Source organism: Mustelus asterias, chromosome 5, assembly GCF_964213995.1.
Source record: "Mustelus asterias chromosome 5, sMusAst1.hap1.1, whole genome shotgun sequence".
NCBI classification, from domain to species: domain Eukaryota; kingdom Metazoa; phylum Chordata; class Chondrichthyes; order Carcharhiniformes; family Triakidae; genus Mustelus; species Mustelus asterias.
In genome coordinates this window covers 41001546-41021904 of record NC_135805.1, presented here as the reverse complement: position 1 = coordinate 41021904, position 20359 = coordinate 41001546, and the positions used below count along the sequence as shown (strand labels likewise).

At 44.6% G+C, this 20359-nt stretch overlaps 1 protein-coding gene across 1 annotated transcript; it reads right to left on the bottom strand.

The window, feature by feature from the left end:
• Window positions 1-1886: 1886 nt before the first annotated feature.
• LOC144494079 (melanocortin-2 receptor accessory protein 2-like) lies at window positions 1887-18478 on the bottom strand. Its single transcript, XM_078213655.1, has 3 exons — window positions 18361-18478; window positions 8693-8792; window positions 1887-2274 (listed from the first exon to the last, which is right to left on the bottom strand). Exons 1-3 carry the CDS (start codon window positions 18476-18478, stop codon window positions 1887-1889), a joined length of 606 nt encoding a protein of 201 aa, XP_078069781.1.
• Between the last annotated feature and the right edge of the window lie 1881 nt (window positions 18479-20359).

The window sequence follows — 20359 nt, the reverse complement described above, 5'->3', positions numbered from 1 at the left end:
GGAAATAAATGGACGTATTAGCGAGAGGCAACATGGTTTTGTGAAGGGGAGGTCATGTCTCACGAACTTGATCGAGTTTTTTGAGGAAGTGACGAAGATGATTGATGAGGGTAGGGCAGTGGATGTTGTCTACATAGACTTCAGTAAGGCCTTTGACAAGGTCCCTCATGGCAGACTGGTGCCAGAAGGTGAAGTCGCATGGGATCACAGATGAGCTGACAAGGTGGATACAGAATTGGTTCGGTCATAGAAGATAGAGGGTAGCAGTGGAAGAGTGTGTTTCTGAATGGAGGGCTGTGACATCAGTGCTGGGACCTTTGCTGTTCGTAATATATGTATAAATGATTTGGAAGAAAATGTAACTGGTTTGATTAGTAAGTTTGCGAATGACACAAAGGTTGGTGGATTTACAGATAGCGATGAGGAACATCAGAGGATACAGCAGGATATAGATTGGTTGGAGGCTTGGGCGGAGAGATGGTAGATGGAGTTTAATCCGGACAAATGTGAGGGAATGCATTTTGAAAGGTCTAATAGAGATAGGAAATATACAGTAAATGGCAGAACCCTTAAGAGTACTGATAGGCAGAGGGATCTGGGTGTACAGGTACACAGATCACTGAAAGTGGCAACGCAGGTGGAGAAGATAGTCAAGAAGGCATACGGCATGCTTGCCTTCATCGGCCGGGGCACTGAGTTTAAAAATTGGCAAGTCATGTTGCAGCTTTATAGAACCTTAGTTAGGCCGCACTTGGAATATAGTGTTCAATTCTGGTCGCCACACTACCAGAAGGATGTGGAGGCTTTGGAGAGGGTACAGAAAAGATTTACCAGAATGTTTCCTGGTATGGAGGGCATTAGCTCTGAGGAGAGGTTGGAGAAACTTGGTTTGTTCTCACTGGAACGACGGAGGTTGAGGGACAACCTGATAGAAGTCTACAAGATTATGAGAGGCATGGACAGAGTGGATAGTGAGAAGCTTTTTCCCAGGGTGGAAGAATCAATTACATGGGGACATAAGTTTAAGGTGCGAGGGGCAAGGTTTAAAGGAGATGTATGAGGCAAGTTTTTTTACACAGAGGGTGGTGGGTGCCTGGAACTCGCTGGTAGTGGAAGTGGATACGATAGTGAGTTTTAAGGGGTGTCTGGACAAATACATGAATAGGATGGGAATAGAGGAATATGGTCCCTGGAAGGGTAGGGGGTTTTAGTTCAGTCAGACAGCATGGTCGGTGCAGGCCTGGAGGGCCGAAGGGCCTGTTCCTGTGCTGTAATTTTCTTTGTTCTTTGTTGAAGTTAATGAACGTGGACTGTGGCACTGGATTGGAAACTATCGGCTGAATGTAATGGCCGTGGCAGTGGCTCTGTCAACCAGCCAGAGAGCTGGAGGCATCCCCACCTCAGCCATTTTCCGGAACTCCAGACACATTCCTGCCTAATAACATCAGGGTTCCAGGGGCCTTCAGGATGAGAACCTGCCTCCAAGAGCTGCCAGTGATCAGACCCAGTAGTGTGGGGCTAAGAGCAGTGATAATTGATGGGACTGCAGGAGGTCCAGTACAAAAAGCAGCCATGGAGGCCCCGGAGCTCAGGTAAGCTAGGTGTCCCATTGGGGTCAGTTTGGCAGGTTGCTTACGGGCCTTGCTTGGTCTAGGGATGGGATGGCTAATCTCAGCCTTTTTCCTATGCCTGACTTAATTGGGGAGACTCGGAAAGGTGCTGCCTTTCCACCCCACACCTTCCTGGTCTACGTGGAGCTAATATTCAAAAAATGACAAAATAGGCAGTCATATATCAATAATTCATGTGGGTTACTGTTGGTTTTTTTCTATGTTTAACCGTAAAGGAATTTGCCCCAAGTGTTCTCTCAAGAGCTAGCCAGGAATTTAATGCATATCCTGCAATCTATCTGGCTTACTTTCCAGAATAATTGGCTGTTCGCACATCAGTAGATCATCTTCAGTCAGGGAGGAGCTTTGATCCGAGCCCACAAAGTTTGGGATGTTGAACTTGCTCAGGCAGTTCATGGGATCGTCCGAGATGTCACTTCTGCCCCCTCTTTCTCGACTGGGAAAGTCGCAGTTCCCTGGCACTGGCGTTTTGCTTACCAACTGTTGTCTTTCCACTTGAATAACCTCATTCACATAGCAATGAAAGAGAGACCTGGACTCTTCGTTTGCAGGACGGGAAAAGGCTTTGTCTGATTTGGACATGACGTAATTAATAGCAAAGCTGTTTGTTCTGTGTTGCTTTGTAGGAAGGTCCACGTTCCTGCTAAAAGAGATTGTAATGTTAGAACAAACATTCCTCCAATGAATGTACACATACTACAAACAATAACTCCAAATGGTGCCTTTAATGCAATAAAACATACAAAGGTGCTTCATAGGATCAATATCAAACAAACTATGACTCCGAGACACATAATGAGATACCAGGTCAAATGACCAAAAACTTGGTCATGGCGAGGCTTTAGGGAGCATTTTATAGGAAGAAAGTGAGATAGAGAGAGAGAGGCCTTGGAGTGATTTGAAAGCAAGAATGAGAATTTTTAAATCAAGATGAAGAGGCAGTCCTAAAATAAAACACACCAAGCCTAGGCACAGGGCCCCACCAATGGGGACACCCCATGCTGGCCGGTGTCTGTGGGGGCACCAATCAGAGCCTGATAGCTCTGCATTTGCTGATAGGCTCAGCAGGCAATGCAGAGAGGCATCAGACTCTGATTGGTTGAGTGCCCTTAGAACGGGAAAACACATTCAAACTCATTGAGGTGATTTCATTCATAAGTCTTTCTTCACGGCAATTTTAAATAACAGTTGTGTCCAGAAATTAAGGTGAGTGCAGAGCACCACAAAGTACAAGTCCACCACTGTCAAGATGTTCCTTGAACAGGAGCCAATGTACTTCTGAGCAAAAGGGGAATGGGTGAATGCGACTGTCCAAGTTAAGACAAGGGTAGCAGAGTTTTGGTAACTTTACGTTTACGGAGAGTAAAATGTGGGAGACCAGTTAGGATTATGTTGGAATTGAGGCCCTTAAGTAGCTTGCCTGACTGAGCCCAATGGGACCACCCACCATACCCGAGTTCCAGACCTTCCTCCTATTGAACCTCCTGCAGTGTCATCAATGACACCCATTCTGAGTGACATTGCTGGATCTGAAGAGTTGTCAGCCAGCTAAAGGTAATGAAGGCATGAGTGAGGATTTCAGAAGCAGATGAGCTGAGACAGGGCCGAAGTTGGCCGATGTTACAGACATGAAAATGAGTGATGGTTCAAAAATGAATTCATCTTGGGGTTAGATATGACGTGAAGGTTATGAGCAGACTGGTTTAATCTCAGACTGTTGTCTGGGAGCAAGGACAGAGTCAGTAGCTATAGGAACAGGATTTTGAATGAGACAGAAAACAATGATTTCAGTCTTTCCAGTATTTAATAAGAGGAAATTTCTAAGCATCAAGGACTGGATGCTGGATAAGCAGTCTGATAATTTAGCAACAGTAGAGCAGTTTGAGAGGGCTGGTGGTGAGCTAGAGCCAGACATCATCAGTGTACATGTGACAACGAATGCTCTGTTCTTGGATAATGTCGCTAAGAGGAACATGTAGATGAGAAATAGTAGGGGGTGAAGGATAGATCCTTGGGAGACACCAGAGGTAACAGTGGCGGAGCAGGAAGAGAAGTGGTCACAAGTGCTTCTCGAGCTATGTTTAGATAGATAAGAATGGAATCAGAAGGGAGAAGTTCCACCCGACTGGACAACAATGGAGTGTCCTTGAGACGGAAGATGTGGCCAAGCTTGTCAAAGGCTGCAGGTAAGTCCACAGGATAAGGAGAAAAAATTTACCCTTGTCACAGTCACATACGATGATGTTTGTAACTTCGATAAGAGCTGTTTCAGTGGCAGGGGTGAAAAGCTGACTGAATGGATTCAAGCATGGAATTGTAGGAAAGATGGGAAAGGATTTGAGAGATGGCAATATGTTCAAGCATTTTGGAGCGGAAAGGGAGGTTGGAGACGGAATGTACTAAAGAAACCTTATTTCACGAGGCCTGAATTGGAATTCTAGATAGACTTGAAATACCAGTTAGCTATTGTCCATGCTGCAAACAGTGGAAGGCCTTTGGCAGGGTGCCGCATGGTAAGTTGTTACATAAGGTTAAATCTCATGAGATCCAGAGTGAGGTAGCCAATTGGATACAAAATTGGCTTGATGACAGAAGTCAGAGGGTGGTTGTAGAGGGTTATTTTTCAAACTGGAGGCCTGTGAGCAGTGGTCTGCCTCAGGGCTCGATGCTGGGTCCACTTTAATTTGTCATTTATATTGATTTGGATGAGAATTTAGGACTCATGGTTAGTAAGTTTGCAGATGACACCAAGGTAGTTGAAAGTGGAGTCACAGGTGGACAGGGTGGTGAAGAAGCATTCAGCATGCTTGGTTTCATTGGTCAGAACATTGAATACAGGAGTTGGGACATCTTGTTGAAGTTGTACAAGACATTGGTAAGGCCACACTTGGAATACTGTGTACAGTTCTGGTCACCCTATTATAGAAAGGATATTATTAAACTAGAAAGAGTGCAGAAAAGATTTACCAGGATGCTACTGGGACTTGATGGTTTGAGTTATAACGAGAGGTTGGATAGACTTGGACTTTTTTCCTGGATCGGAGGCTTAGGGGTGATCTTATAGAGGTCTATAAAATAATGAGGGGCACAGATAAGAGATAGTCAACATCTTTTCCCAAAGGTAGGGGAGTCTAAAACTAGCAAGCATAGGTTTAATGTGAGAGGGGAGAAAACAAAAGGGTCCAGAAGGACAATTTTTTCATAGAGGGTGGTGAGTGTCTGGAGCGAGCAGCCAGAGGTAGTAGTAGAGGCAGGTACAATTTTGTCTTTTAAAAAGCATTTAGACAGTTACATGGGTAAGATTGGTATCGAGGGATATGGGCCAAATGCAGGCAATTGGAACTGGCTTAATGGTAAAAACTGGGCAACATGGACAGATTGGGCTGAAGAGTCTGTTTCTGTGCTGCAAACCTCTATGACTGTATAATGCCAATTCCTTGCTTGCCATAGCAACATTTCACATAATAGCCAATTTGGACACTCACAGTTTGTACGCATAAATTTTCACAAAAAAGAATTGCATGAAAGAGACAGTCTACCATGTCTTTTAACAGTAACTATTTAAGTTAACATGTAAGCTAATTAATCAATTTGGTCAGTTATAATTAAAGCTAAAAGAAGCTGTGCTGATAATCATTACACAGTTAAAGCTTCACTGAACTGATTGAACAGTATTTAGCTGATGGAGAGGAATGTGGTCTTTCTTGGCAGATTTCTAATGAGAAAAGTATTAAAGCTTTGTGTTGGGAATCTATGTCACTTTGTGTAGAAGAGCAGGAAATTATATTTATCGAGAGTCTTTTATGTAGTAAATGTAAGGTGCTTCGCAAGAACATCATTATCAGACCACATTTGACACTGAACCATTCAAGAGACTATTAGGACAGACAACAAAAAGTTTGGTGGAGAATGTAGATTTTCAGCAGCGTCTTAAAGAGAGGAGAGATGGACAGTGGCACAGAGAGGTTAATGGAGAAAATTCCACTGTTAGGGCCTCAATAGCTGCGCCTGGTAGAGTGATGACAGTCAAGGATGCAAAGTAAACCCAAATTGCAGGAGCAGAGATCTCACAGGATTGTAGTACAGGAGGAGCAGCAGAGAAAGGTAAGGATGGGGTCAGGAGAGTTTTGAAACCAAGGAAGAGATTTTTAAAATTAATACCGATATTTATATTCCAAGGTTGTACAGCAATCTTTTCCTGAACAGAAGCAGATTATATTGGACAGTGTGCATCAGAAAGAAAGCTGCTTGAAACCAAATATTCTTGCCTAAAAGTCTTTGTGGTGCCACACCAGCTCACAGTACAAGTCAGCATGCAAACCTGCATCAGGGGAGGTAATAGCCTAGCGGTATTATTGCTGGACTATTAATCCAGAAACTCAGGTTAATGTTCTGGGGACCCGGTTTTGAATCCCGCCACGGCAATTGCTGGAATTTGATATTAAAAATCTGGAATTAAGAGTCTACTGATGACCATGAAACCATTGTCGATTGTCGGAAAACCCCATCTGGTTCACTAATGTCTTTTAGGGAAAGAAACCTGCGCCTTTACCTGGTCTGGCCTACATGTGACTCCAGGGCCACAGCAATGTGGTTGACCCTCAACTGTCCTGTGAAATGGCCTAGCAAGCCACTCAGTTCAAGGGCAACTAGGGATGGGCAATAAATGCTGGTCAGCCAGTGACACCCATGTCCCACAAATGAATTAAAGAAAGTTGAAGAAAATAGTTCATTGTGTCAGCAAAGGTACTATTAACAGGTCTTCGAGATCTCATTCTACGACTGAAGAAGCCAAAATATCCAGTGAATGAGTACTGAGCTCGAGGGACAGTGGGCCCCCTCTGCGGGAAAGTTAAATGCTTGTACAGATACTTTACAAAAGCCAACACTTTCAATATTAAAATGATGCACCAAGGGATACATTTTTATTCATTGGAAAGTAATCTGGTCGAGGGCATCGTCTATCTGCTAAATAATTATCAATTGAATGGTGAACTCTGTAAAAGGTGTACAGGCCCAGGCAGTGAAGATGAAAATCTACCCCAGAGTCTGAAAATATCAGCTGAGTGGCTTCCGAGCTGTTAAACTAAAGGAAGACATTGTAAATATAAATGACAGTAAAATACCATTTTTCTTTCTCTGCAGGTACAATGCTTAAAAATATCACATTTGTTTACATAAACATGAGTAGAAAAACCACTTAGCACAGTCTGGTTTCCTTTCATGGTCCAGATGACGAAAGCGATTGTTAGGTGCTGAGCACAATGAATACATAGTTCTTGTTGTACAAGCTCTCATTAATGGTGCACAATTTTAACTGTCTGAGCTACTTTCAAAGCCAATTATCTACGCAGAACAATTGAGCATTCTGATCAACATGACTGAATGTTTTGGATAATCATCTGCATTTGATCGAAAGCACCAATTATCAGAGAATCTTACTCCACAAGAGACCATTTGGCCCATTGCGCCTACGAATGAGCAAGTTGCAAAGACTCACTCCCTGCTCTACCCTCATTGTCCTGCCAATGTTTCCTTTTCAAGCATATGCAGGAACATAGCAGAGTCACCTATCTGGTTCCCCGAGCCTGTTCTGCCATTCAGTGAAATCACGGATGATCGGCAACCTAACTCCAGATACCCAACTTTGCCCCATCTTAATACCATTGGTTATCAAAATCTATCAATCTTGTGTTTAAAATTAACAACTAGTCTAGCAGCAACTACTACTTGTGGAAGAGAGTTCCAAACTTCAACCACCTCTGGTCTGTGGGAGTGTTTCTGAATTTCACCTCCGAAATGCGTGACTAATTTTTAGATAATATCTCCTGGTCCTAGGCTTTTCAACTAACAGAAGTAATTTCTCTCTGCACTACCTGTTTCTCTTTAATATTTTGAAAATTTTGATTAAAGCACCCTTATCCTTCTAAATCCCTTACACAATCCTGGCTTGTGCAATCTCTCCTTGTAATTTAACCCTTTGAGTCCAGATACCATTCTGGTAAACCTATGCTTCACTCCCTCCAAGCCAACATATCCTTCCTGAAGCGTGGTGCTCAGAGGTGGCCCACAGTACTCCAGGTTTGGCCCAACATAGGGCTTTGGATAGCTGATTTGCATTCGAGTCCTCTCACTATAAATGCCAGAGTTCCATTCGAGATTTATCATTTTTTTCTGGACTTGCTCATGACATTTAATGATCTATGTACATGGCTCCAAGTCTCTTCGGGCTCCCACTGTTTCTAGCGTTTTGCAGTTTAGAAAATCCCCTATTCTATCCCTTTTTCTGACGATGAAATCTATTTGCCACAGTTTTGCCCATTACTATCTCGGCCATGGTAATATTTTGGGAAGATTCTGCCCATTCAGTCATTGCTTACCTCTCTTATTATTGAATTTGTTTCCACCAGACTTTCAGGCAGTGTATTCCAAATCATAACGATTTACTGCAAACTACAATTCTCTTCACCTTGGGCGGGATTTTCCGGCCACGTTCGCCCAAGACTGGAAAATCCCACGCAAGGTCATCGGACCTTTGCATGGTCAGTGTCTCGCCCGCTACGATTCCCATGGTGGGTGGGAGGGGAGAATCCCACCCCTTGCCTCAAGTGCTTTTGCCAAGTTTATCTCAAATCCCGCTAGTGAGAACAATTTCTCTTTATTTACGCTATCAAAATCATTCATCATTCTTTATCACCTCATGCAAGTAGTTGCAATACATACAATTCTGGCTATTTAAGGGGACATTTTCCTTAATCAGCACACTTTATGAATCTTCTCTGGGATTTGCCCAGTTTTACCTTACTTGCTGTGCCCAGGGTATTCTCTAGCTCCTGTTCATTTGACACTAGTCCTGCAATTTTACCGCCTCGCCCGCCTGAGGCTTGTAAGGTCCCGCCCGAGGCCAACGGAGAATGCCATTTTGCGAGCTTCGCCCACCCTGATTCCGGGGCAGGCGTGCTGGTAAAATTCCAGCCTATGTGTGAGGCAGCATTATACTCTGCCTCGAATGTTTTTCCAGATACCTTTCAAATATAAAGGGCTGTATGAGCCGAACTTACTCTTGATGCGGTGCTCCTGTCTTTGTGAGCAGCGTCAACACAAAAAACATAAACATGACGAAGACAGCCAGGCCCACCCAAAATCCGATCACAATGGAGTCTGAAAAAGAGATTGTCACTCTCAATCCAAAGTTAACGCAGTTGGTTTCAAAAGAACAATCTTACGCTGTTTTAACAAAGTAACGAGAAGGTCATAAATGCCATTAATGAATGAATGAAGACCAGATTTACAGTTCAGGAGCCGAGCAACCCTTCTTAGAAAGATTCAGGAAGAGTTGAATGAGCTGCCGGATAAAGTGGTAAATGCGGGGTCACTTTTAACATTTAAGAAAAACTTGGACGGGTTCATGGATGAGAGGGGTATGGAGGGATATGGTCCAAGTGCAGGTCAGTGGGACTAGGCATAAAATGGTTCGGCACAGACAAGAAGGGCCAAAAGGCCTGTTTCTGAGCTGTAATTTTCTATGGTTCTATGGTATACTGTTTAAAGTAGCACTGGCCAGCTCCTTCTCCAGATTCACCAGGTAGAAGGTGCTTAGGCCTGGCCACACCAACCGACCTCCATCCTCTCAGGCATGACTGTTAGACATTTGAACCCCCTGCAGTGTCTATTCTTCATGGATGCCAATTCGAGAAGGCTTTCAATGAAATACTGTCTCAGCAGCTAATCACTCAGGGGAGGCAATTTCTATGTCACACACCTAAAACTGAACACCAGCATCAAGATGCAACATTCACACACTGAGTAATGAAGGAAATTAATCCAATGCATTTGACATGACCGTATATTGATTCATTTACTGGTTTTCCCTGTGCGAAACCATACAGGCTGTGACACTACTCAGATTGAACAGCAGTTCCCCCCTTCCCCCACTTCTCTTTAAAAAAGACTGAAAGGGATCACATGATGTGAGCAAAGTAACGTAAAATGTATTTATTAGTCACAAGTAGGCTTATATTAACACTGCAATGAAGTTACTGTGAAATTCCCCTAGTCACCACACTCCGGCGCCTGTTCAGGTCAATGCACCTAACCAGCACGTCTTTCAGACTGTGGGACGAAACCGGAGCACCCGGAGTTAACCCACAGACACGGGGAGAACATGCAAACTCCACACAGACAGTGGCCCAAGCCCGGGTCCCTGGCGCTATGAAGCAGCAGTGCTGACCACCGTGCCACCCACAGGTATTGTTGTGCTTCCGTGAGCACTGGTATTACTCAGCCCATAATCCTTTCATTTATCGTGTTTACACAGCTCGTACTTACCTAATCTGGGAGGGAGAACTCCATATTTTGTCCCTGGAAGATTTCTGGTTAAATGTCGGTGACAAAATGTCGAGAAATATTAAGAAAATCACCAACAAAAAGAGGGCAGTCGGAAGTAACTGGGGTGGAGCCGACTCCTCAACACAGCGACTTTGTGAACAAACAGGCTCTCGATCTGGCACTCTCGGTCATTGATGAGTCTATTAGTGAAAAATATCAGTGCTCCTACTATAGGACTGCAGAATGCTGGCAAAAGGCTTGATGAAGCGGAGGAGAGAATTGTTACTGTCAAAAATGCAACTTCCTCGGATGAGGCCCACTTCCAAAAGCAGCAGAGCGGTACGTCAGAATTCCTTGATGATCTGGAAAACCGAGGCCGGAGGAGAAATGTCCGATTGTCAGTTTGCCAGAAGGAGCTGAGGGTAAGCTCCCAGTTAAATTGTTTGGGAGCTGGATACCGCGTTTCCTTAATTTAGAAACAAAAGCTGGGGACATGAAGTTAGAAAGGGCACGTTAAAAAAAACGCAGAGAGGGGCGGAGACCAGGTTAAAAAGAGAGCAGATGCATCCGGAAAGAATGCTTTCTATGGTGCATCTGTAAAAGTTGGTGACTGTCGTAGCTGACATGCCAAATTTCCTTAGCCTCCTGAGAAAGTGGAGGCGTTGGTGGGCTTTAGAACATAGAACATAGAACATAGAAAGCCACAGCACAAACAGGCGCCGATCACATCCCCACCTCTAGGCCTATCTATAGCCCTCAATCCCATTAAATCCCATGTACTCATCCAGAAGTCTCTTAAAAGACCCCAACGAGTTTGCCTCCACCACCACCGACGTCAGCCGATTCCACTCACCCACCACCCTCTGAGTGAAAAACTTACCCCTGACATCTCCTCTGTACCTACCCCCCAGCACCCTAAACATGTGTCCTCTCGTAGCAACCATCTCAGCCCTTGGAAATAGCCCTTTCTTAACTATAGGACTAGCGTGGAGGGACCTGAACCGGTTGTTAGTGATCTGGACACATAGAAACTTGCAGCTTTTGACCATTTCCACTTTATCCCCATTGATGCAGACAGGGGCATACCCTCCACCACACTTCCTGAAGTTGATGACAATCTCCTTCATTTTGGTAACATTGAGGGAGAGATTATTGTCGTTGCACCATTTCACCAGGTTCTCGATCTCATTCCTGTACTCCATCTCATCATTGTTTGAGATCTGTCCCACTGCAGTGGTGTCATCAGCAAACTTGAAAATCGAGTTGGAGTGGAATTTGGCCACACAGTCATAGGTGTGTAAGGAGTATAGTAAGGGGCTGAGGACACATCTTGTGGGGCACCGGTGTGGAGGGTAATCGTGGAGGAGGTTTTTGCCTATCCTTACTGATTGCGGTCTGTGAGTTAGGAAGTCTAGGATCCAGTTGCAGAGGGAGGAGCCGAGCCCCAGGCCACGGAGTTTGGAGGTGAATTTTGTAAGAATAATGGTGCTGAAGGCTGAGTTGTAAACAATAAAGAGGAGTCTGACATGAGTGTCCTGGTTATCCAGGTTTTCCAGGGTTGTGTGCAGGGTCAAGGACATGGCACCTGCTGTGAAACTGTTGCGGTGATAGGCAAACTGCAGTGAATTCAGGAAATCTGGGAGACCAGAATTGATGTGTGCCATGACTAATCTTTTGAAGCACTTCATAATGATGGATGTCAGATCCACTGGGTGGTAGTCATTAGACAAGCTGTGTAGTCAGTACCCACCCTTGTGTTGAAGCGCCCTAGAGCATACAGTTCCTCAGTGCCGGAAATTCTGCTGATGGCAGCATCAAGTGCCTGATAGAATGAATCCTTGGCATCTGGAGTGAAGGTGAGCGTTGGGGCATAGGTGCACTTGAGGTTAACTGGGCCCGCGCTTGTTAAAGTGTGAAGAGTAAGAAGGTTCCCTGAGCCTCCTGTGTGGGAGGTTCAGTCATCGTGAGTGGACTGTTTTTTACTGAAAATCCCACTCCATGCTCGTGTGTTGCCTCTTGAGTTTTCCCCTTCCAGAAGAATGTGTAATGTTTCTCTTTAAGGAACTGGCTTCGAGCAAGTTTAGTTACTTGCAACACAACAATGTCCATATTGAGCTTTGTAAGTTCTTTGTCCATCACGGCTACATCACCATGATAAAACCATAGTCATAGAGTTTTATAGCACAGAAAGAGGCCCTTCAGCCCATCATGTCTGTGCTGGCCATCAAGTATGTATCTATTCTAATCCCATTTTTCAGCACTTGGTCTGTAGCCTTGTATGGTGTTCCAGTGCTCAGCTAAATGCTTCTTCATGTTATGAGGGTTTCCGCCTCCACCACCCTTTCAGAGAGTGAGTTCCAGATTCTCAACACCCTCTGGGTGAAAAAGTTTTTTTTTTCAAATCCCCTCTAAATCTCCTGCCCTCTACCTTAAATCTATGCTTCCTAGTTATTGGTCCCTCTGCTAAGGGGAAAGATTTCTCACTAGCTACTCTATCTATATCCCTCATAATTTTGTATGCCTCCATCAGTTTCCCCCTCAGTCTTTTCTGCTCTAAGGAAAACAACCCCAACCTACCCAGCCTCTCTTCATAGCTGAAACGCTCCAGCCCAGGGAGTATCCTGGTCAACCTCCTCTGCACCGTCTCCAGTGCAATCATATCCTTCCTATAGTATGTTGATCAGAACTGTACACAGTTCTCTAGCTGCAGTCTAACAAGCGTTTTATACATGGTTCCTACATTCCAGCTTGTGATGCGAACTCCTTCTTTGGTTAATTTGTCTTGCTTGTCGAGGGATGACTCACTAAGCTGAGAGCACCCATTAAAGCAAATAGGCTGTGACAGCACATCACATAACTTACTGGGGACTGCCCAGCTTGAGGTGGGAGACACACTGATCTCTCCCACCATCATTGGGCAGCACGGTGGCACAGTGGTTAGAACTGCTGCCTCACAGTGCCAGGGACCCGGGTTTGATTCCCGGCTTGGGCCACTGTCTGTGTGGAGTTTGCACATTCTCCTCGTGTCTGCGGGGGTTTCTTTTGGGTGCTCTGGTTTCCTCCCACAGTCCAAAGATGTGTGGGTTAAGTGAATTGGCCATGCTAAATTGCCTCTTAGTGTCAGGGGGGCTAGCTAGGGTAAATGCATGGGGTTATGGGGATAGGGCCTGGGTGGGATTGTGGTCAGTGCAGACTCAATGGGTTGAATGGCCTCCTTCTGTACTGTAGAATTCTATGATTCTATGGTTAAAGCTGCCCAGCTTGAGGTGGGAGACACAATGATCTTTCCCACCATCAGACCCCCTGACAACTGAACAAGAGGTGAGAACTGCTAAATGTTTCTGTCTTTGCTGTGCCAAGGTTAATGCACAAAACTGGACTCTCCTCTGCAAGGCAGAGTAGTATGGAGACCCTGGGTTGACCGAACATCAGGACCACACTCAATATTCTTGGCCTGCAGTGGTTACCAGAAAGCTGTCCGATGGATAACAAATTACCTCCTGTGGGATTCCACTCTGAATTTTCTGTCAGGGTTTACTCCCTTAGCCTTCTTCTTTCTTGAGGCACCCTCAAGGCAGTGGGGCTATTTACTCATGAGATTTACGACTGGGACCTCTGCAGTGCACAGAGTGCAGAGATTCGGGTGAGAAGTTGAACTGACAAAACAGTCGGGATCTAGAACAATTTTCCCGCCAATTCAGCACTTTTGGGAGAATCGCGGCCCTGATTTCTAGTCCACGAGGCCTATTTCAGACTGCTTGAACACACCACACTGTAAAGAAACATTCAGCAACTATCGTGGAGAATAAGAAACTCAAATTGTTATATGAAAATGCTGCTGAGTGACTCTCAGTGCCCCTTTAGCCATGCCAGTGTGATGAATATGTTAGAGCAAAACATTAAGCTAAATAAATCATAGAATGATGGCGTGATCCCTGGGAAACCCTTTTATACCATCCTCCTATCTGATAAACAACCTTTCCCCACTGCTCTGTTTTCTGTCATGTAGCCAACTTCATATCTTTTACTTTTTTTTGTTATCATTCTCCTAGCTCAACACCATACAGGCCACCTTCATGACTGTGAACCTTGCTGTTAATACGGAGTTATCTGCAAAAAGCAAAGAATTAACATTTTAATATAAAATCAAGGTGAGAGGGGCAGCAGAGTCAGTAAAGGATTACAATGCACAACGGACATGCTGTAGGATCAGGAGCTATGCTGTCACCATGGACTCTATGTGATTAACAGCTCTTTCAAAATCTAGCTATACTCAAGATGTCCTTGAGATATCTGAGGTCATAGCACTGAGGTAAAAATCTCTTTCAGAATTAGAATCATAGAATCCCTACAGTGCAGAAAGAGGCCATTGGGCCCATCGAGCCTGCACCGACCACAATCCCACCCAGGCCCTACCCTCATTTCCCTGCATATTTACCCGCTAATCCCTCTAACCTAGGCATCTCAGGACCCTAAGGGGCAATTTTTAGCATGGCCAATCAACCTAACCCGCACATCTTTGGACTGTGGGAGGAAACCGGAGCACCCGGAGGAAACCCACGTAGACACGAGGAGAATGTGCAAACTCCACGCAGACAGTGAACCAAGCCGGGAATCAAACCCAGTCCCTGGAGCTGTGAAGCAGCAGTGCTAACCACTGTGCTACCGTGGCACCCACAAACAAATCATTGACCTCGTTCCTGTAAAACTCCAACACTCGAGACATGCCTCACTTTGCCACATGCGCTGGAATTTTACCGCCCCGCCCGCCACGGGAATCGCAGCGGGCGGGGAGGCGGACAATAAGAAAGTCCGTCGACCTCGGGCGGGATTTTACGAGCCATAAAACCTGCCCTCTCGAGCTGTGTGTGGGGGACAACATTCAGATGCAGGAACTGCTTCTGACTTGGTTCAGATTATCCCCTGACCAGGAAGGGTTATAAAATTTGACAATGTAAGATGATTACAATTCAAAAGGAAATGTCTAGCATGGTTTTTCTGGAATTCATGTTATTATTTTTAATTGCATTTTGAGAGATTGTTTAATTGTTAAATGTTATGCCTTTGTTTAAAAAGGGCTGCAGGGAAAAGCCTGGGAACTACAGGCCAGTGAGCCTCACATCTGTGGTGGGTAAATTGTTGGAAGCTATTTTGAGAGACAGGATCTACAGTCATTTAGAGACGCAAGGACTGATTAGGGACAGTCAGCATGGCTTTGTGAGTGGAAAATCATGTCTCACAAATTTAATTGAGTTTTTTGAAGGGGTAACCAAGAAGGTAGATGAGGGCAGTGCAGCTGATGTTGTCTACATGGACTTTAGCAAGGCCTTTGACAAGGTACCGCATGGTAGGTTGTTGCATAAAGTTAAATCTCACGGGATCCAGGGTGAGGTATCTAAATGGATACAAAATTGGCTCCTTGACAGTAGCCAGAGGGTGGTTGTAGAGAGTTGTTTTTCAAACTGGAGGACTGTGACCAGCGGTGTGCCTCAGGGATCAGTGCTGGGCCCACTGTTATTTGTCATTTATATTAATGATTTGGATGAGAATATAGGGGGCATGGTTAGTAAGTTTGCAGATGACACCAAAATTGGTGGCATGGTGGACAGTGAGGAAGGTATCTCCAATTGCAGTGGGATCTTGATCAATTGGGCCAGTGGGTTGACGAATGGCAGATGGAGTTTAATTTAAACAAATGCGAGGTAATGCATTTTGGTAGATTGAACCAGGGCAGGACTTACTCAGTTAATGGTAGGGCATTGGGGAGAGTTACAGAACAAAGAGATCTAGGGGTACATGTTCATAGCTCCTTGAAAGTGGAGTCACAGGTGGACAGAGTGGTGAAAAAGGCATTCGGCATGCTTGGTTTCATCGGTCAGAACATTGAGTACAGGAGTTGAGACGTCTTGTTGAAGTTGTACAAGACATTGGTAAGGCCACACTTGGAATAGTGTGTGCAATTCTGGTCACCCTATTATAAAAAGGATATTATTAAACTAGAAAGAGTGCAGAAAATATTTACTAGGATGCTATCGGGACTTGATGGATTGAGTTATAAGGAGAGGCTGAATAGACTGGGACTTTTTTCTCTGGAGCGTAGGAGGCTGAGGGGTGACCTTATAGAGCTCTATAAAATAATGAGGGGCATAGACAAGGTCAATATCTTTTCCCAATGGTAGGGGAGTCTAAAACTAGAGGGCATAGGTTTAAGGAGAGGGGAGAGATACAAAAGTGTCCAGAGGGGCAATTCTTTCACACAGAGGGTGGTGAGTGTCTGGAACAAGCTGCCAGAGGTAGTAGTAGAGGCAGGTTCAATTTTATCTTTTAAAAAGCATTTAGATAGTTACATGGGTACGATGGGTATAGAGGGATATGGGCCAAATGTGGGCAATTGGGATTAGTTTAGGGGTTTTTAAAAAAAAATAAGGGTGGCATGGACAAGTTGGGCCGAAGGGCCTGTTTCCATGCTGTAAACCTCTAATTCAGCAGCATTGGATAGCACATAGCAGCACTGATAAGTTATATTCCAATTGCTTACAGTAATCACAAATATAAATTTATTCAACGGCTCTCCATGCAGTATTCAAACACTGGCACTTCGAGTCTTGGCTGTCTAACTGTATCTGAGCTTTAGTAGAATATATATGTAATATATAAATAATAATATATGTCCATGGATTTTGGCTTTCTCTGCAATTTCCCATGGCAGATATTTGACCCTGTTACAATAGTGTTGGCCTAAATCATCCATCAGGGTTAGAACTGTTGTGTCCAGTTGTTGTGTACAGTCAGAAAACTATGCACTACCCGGTTATGTTTGAAAGGGTCCGATTTCCAGTGCAGCATGCTGAAGAACTTGCTCAGTGCAGGAAACATGCAAAGAAGAAGCATAGAAAACAGGTCCATTTGAAGGCACTAGCTGCTGTAAGTTAAGTTAAAACGACCAGTTTGACTGTTGGTGAATGTGTGAGTGAGGTAGGTAAGTGTGTGAGGTGGGTAGATGGGTAAGTGGGTAAGGAGTGAGGAGGTGGGTAAGTGGGGTGAGGGATAGGTGTGTAGGTTAGTAAGTGAGTAGGGGGTGGGATAGGCAGGTAGGTGCATGGGGTAGGTAAGCAGGTAAAGGGGTAACGGGTACTGGGAGTAGGGCATAGGTGGGTAATTGAGTTGGGAGGTTGGTCGAATCTGATCAGGGTGGTTAGTTCGCAGGTTAGTTAGTTCAGGTTGGGTAATGTAATCATATGTTCAAGGAGTTGTGGGGTCAAAGGGTAGTCTGGTGGTCAGGTGGCTAGTTATGTGGGGTTAGCAGGTTAGTCGGGTGATTGGAGGGTTAGTCGGGTTGGGTCAGACGGTGAACTGGTTGGGCTGAGGGTAGTCAGGCCTGGGGTAGTTGGGTGATCAGGGTGGTTAGTTGGGTTGGGTTGAGTGTAGTCGGGTGATTGGGGGCTAGTCAAGTTGGGTCAGAGCATAGATGTGATTGTGGGGGTAGTTGGGGGTTAATCTGGTGATCAGGGAGGTAGTCAGGGTTCGGGGGGACAAGGGGAATGATAGGGGAGTCAGTTTTGTAGGTACCCAGATGTTCGACTAGGTTCTAATCTATCGAATGTTTCCTGGAGAACTACTTGAGTAAGTAATGGGATTCTCCCAAGGGTCTGACTGTAGCTCAGAGTTGACATTTGCGGAGGGTTCTCATAGCAGGAGAATTGCCTGTCAGAAGTTGAAACTTCCTGGGCAATTCCCACTGGGTCCAGTGCGAATCTCAGTCACACATCCAGTCTTCAATGGTCCAGTGAATGGAAGGTTTGACTCTTTGGTTAAATCCACTTAAAGTTGCACAGCAGCTTGACAAAGCCTTGGGAGCAGGGAGATAGAAAACGGTAGGATGTAAGAGTTTAATGCTTCCCTCACAGAGTTTTACTTTTACTGGAACAGAAATAAAATGCTGGTCTGTGTATTGGAATTCCCAGAATGCACTCTCTGCAGTTGGAGCCTCAAGTCAAGACTGATTGTCCATATAATATATCGGGATATGGCAGGACTTTTAAATTAGAGAAGGAGAATTAGTCCTAATCATAATGGATTTATCCTTATAAAGGAAATGTTTCCCTATGGACTGCAATTCAGTTTATGTCACATCTTTTACCTGAATGCTAAATGACTATATAAAAGCAAATTACTGCAAATGCTGGAATCTGAAACAAAAACAGAAAATGTTGGAAAATCTCAGCTGGTCTGACAGCATCTGCGGAGAGAGAACAGGGTTAACATTTCTTTGTCAGAGCTGTCATGATGAGTCATCCAGATTTGAAACATTAGCTCTCTTCAGATGCTAAATGATTATAGTTTATTTATAAAATATTTGAATCATATTGAGTAAAAAAATCAATCCATGAGAAAAACTTACACTTGTGTGCTTTCAGTCCTTCAAAGGAAACTGGTTCATCATCGTAATACTCATAGTGCCAGATATAATCACTGTTAGAGACAGTGGTCTTGTTTGCAACAGGATTAACTTCAGACATTTCACACCTGTAAGTAAGAATAATGCTATGAATTTCCATTATTGTGTTCCTTTAATTAATTAAATCCTGTCATCAAACTGATAACATATTCATCACAAATGAAATTCCAAATTACATGCTCAATGACTAATTAGATTCTAACTTATCTTCAATGCGCAGCTGAAATCAGTGCCACACAAATGCCAGGCATCACCAATAAGAGACACTCTAACCACCGCCCCTTGACATTCAATAGTGTTACCATCACCGAATCCCCCACTGTCAACATCCTTGCGGTTACCATTGACCAAATACCCAACTGGACTCACCACATAGACACAGTGGCTACAGGAACAGGTCAGAAGCTAAGAATACTGCAGCAAGTAACTCACCTCCTGACTCCCCAAGGCCTCTCCACCATCTACGAGGCACAAGTCAGGAGTGTGATGGAATACTACTCACTTGCCTGGATGGGTGCAGCTCCAACAACTCAAGAAGCTTGACACCATCCAGGACAAAGCGGCCCGCTTGATTGGCACCACATCTACAAACATCCACTCCCTCCACCACCGACGCTCAGTAGCAGCAGTGTATACTATCTACAAGATGCACTGCAGCAATTCACTGAAGATCCTTAGACAGCACCTTTCAAACCCACAACCACTTCCACCTAGAAAGACAAGGGCAGCAGATATATGGGAACACCACTGCGTGCAATTTCCCCTCCAAGCCACTCACCATCCTGACTTGGAAATATATCACCATTCCTTCGCAGTCACTGGGTCAAAATTCTGGAATTCTCTCCCTAACGGCATTGGGGTCAACACACAGAACATGGACTGCAGCGATTCAGGAAGGGAACTCACCACCACCTTCTCAAGGGCAACTAGGGATGGGCAATAAATGCTGGTCAGCCAGCAACACCCATGTCCCAAGAGCGAACACAAAAACAATTTAATCAGCTGTCAAAATCTACTTGGATTGCTGTGTTTATCACACTGTAACATGAAACAAGACCATTTGGCAGTCTCAATGTTTTCATCTGACTTTTATTCTGTCTTGGTCAAACCCCAAAGAAAGTGAGGAAGTTTCTTTAATCATCCAAAACTAGTGAACTGAAAAGGAACACTGGGACCTGCCCCTGTATCCTGGCTCATTAACAAAGGTGATAATATCCTGACTGTGGGTGATAGTTACAAGCCTATTAGCAACACCAAGGCTCGTATGACATTTTTATGTCCACAATTTAAGCAGAGGTGCAACTCATTTTAGATAGGGGTAGACAAAAACTGGGCAAGCACTAGAGTTGTGGGCCATCAGCAGAATTAAATCTCAATCTGTAACCTGTTAGTCCAGCACATCCCTCACAACCTGATTATCATCAATCATAGAATCATACAGCACAGAAGAGGCCCTTCACCTCACTGAGTCCACACCGACACATTAGAAACACCAAAACTCCCACCTAATCCCATCTGCCAGCACTTGGTCCATAGCCTTGAATTTTATGATGTGCCATGTGCTCATCCAGGTACTTTTTAAAGGATGTGAGGCAACCCGCCTCTACCACCCTCCCAGGCAGCACATTCCAGACTGTCATCATCCTCTGGGTAAAAAAGTTTTTCCTCACATCCCCCCTAAACCTCCTGCCCCTCACTTTGAGCCTATGTCCCCTCGTGACTGACTCTTCATTAAGCTTGCAAACCAACATTGATTCAATGCAGAACATAAAATGGTATGAGAGGACTAACACAGTTTCGAATGGGTTAGCAACTTAGTGAAGCAACTACAAAGGGTAGCTGCATGCTAAACTTCATAAGCAACAAGCCATAGACTAAGCAAAGCTCTTCGCCAAGTCTAATCACATGCTAGACAACCAGGGAACTAACAGGAGCAGGAGAC

Coding starts and splice junctions, on each gene's coding strand:
- LOC144494079 (XM_078213655.1), bottom strand. CDS start 18,478: ATGTCTGAAGTTAATCCTGTTGCAAACAAGACCACTGTCTCTAACAGT. Junction 8,793..18,360: donor AGGACTGAAAGCACACAAGT/GTAAGTTTTTCT, acceptor TCTCTTTTTCAG/ACTCCATTGTGATCGGATTT. Junction 2,275..8,692: donor ACAGGAGCACCGCATCAAGA/GTAAGTTCGGCT, acceptor AATCTCTTTTAG/CAGGAACGTGGACCTTCCTA.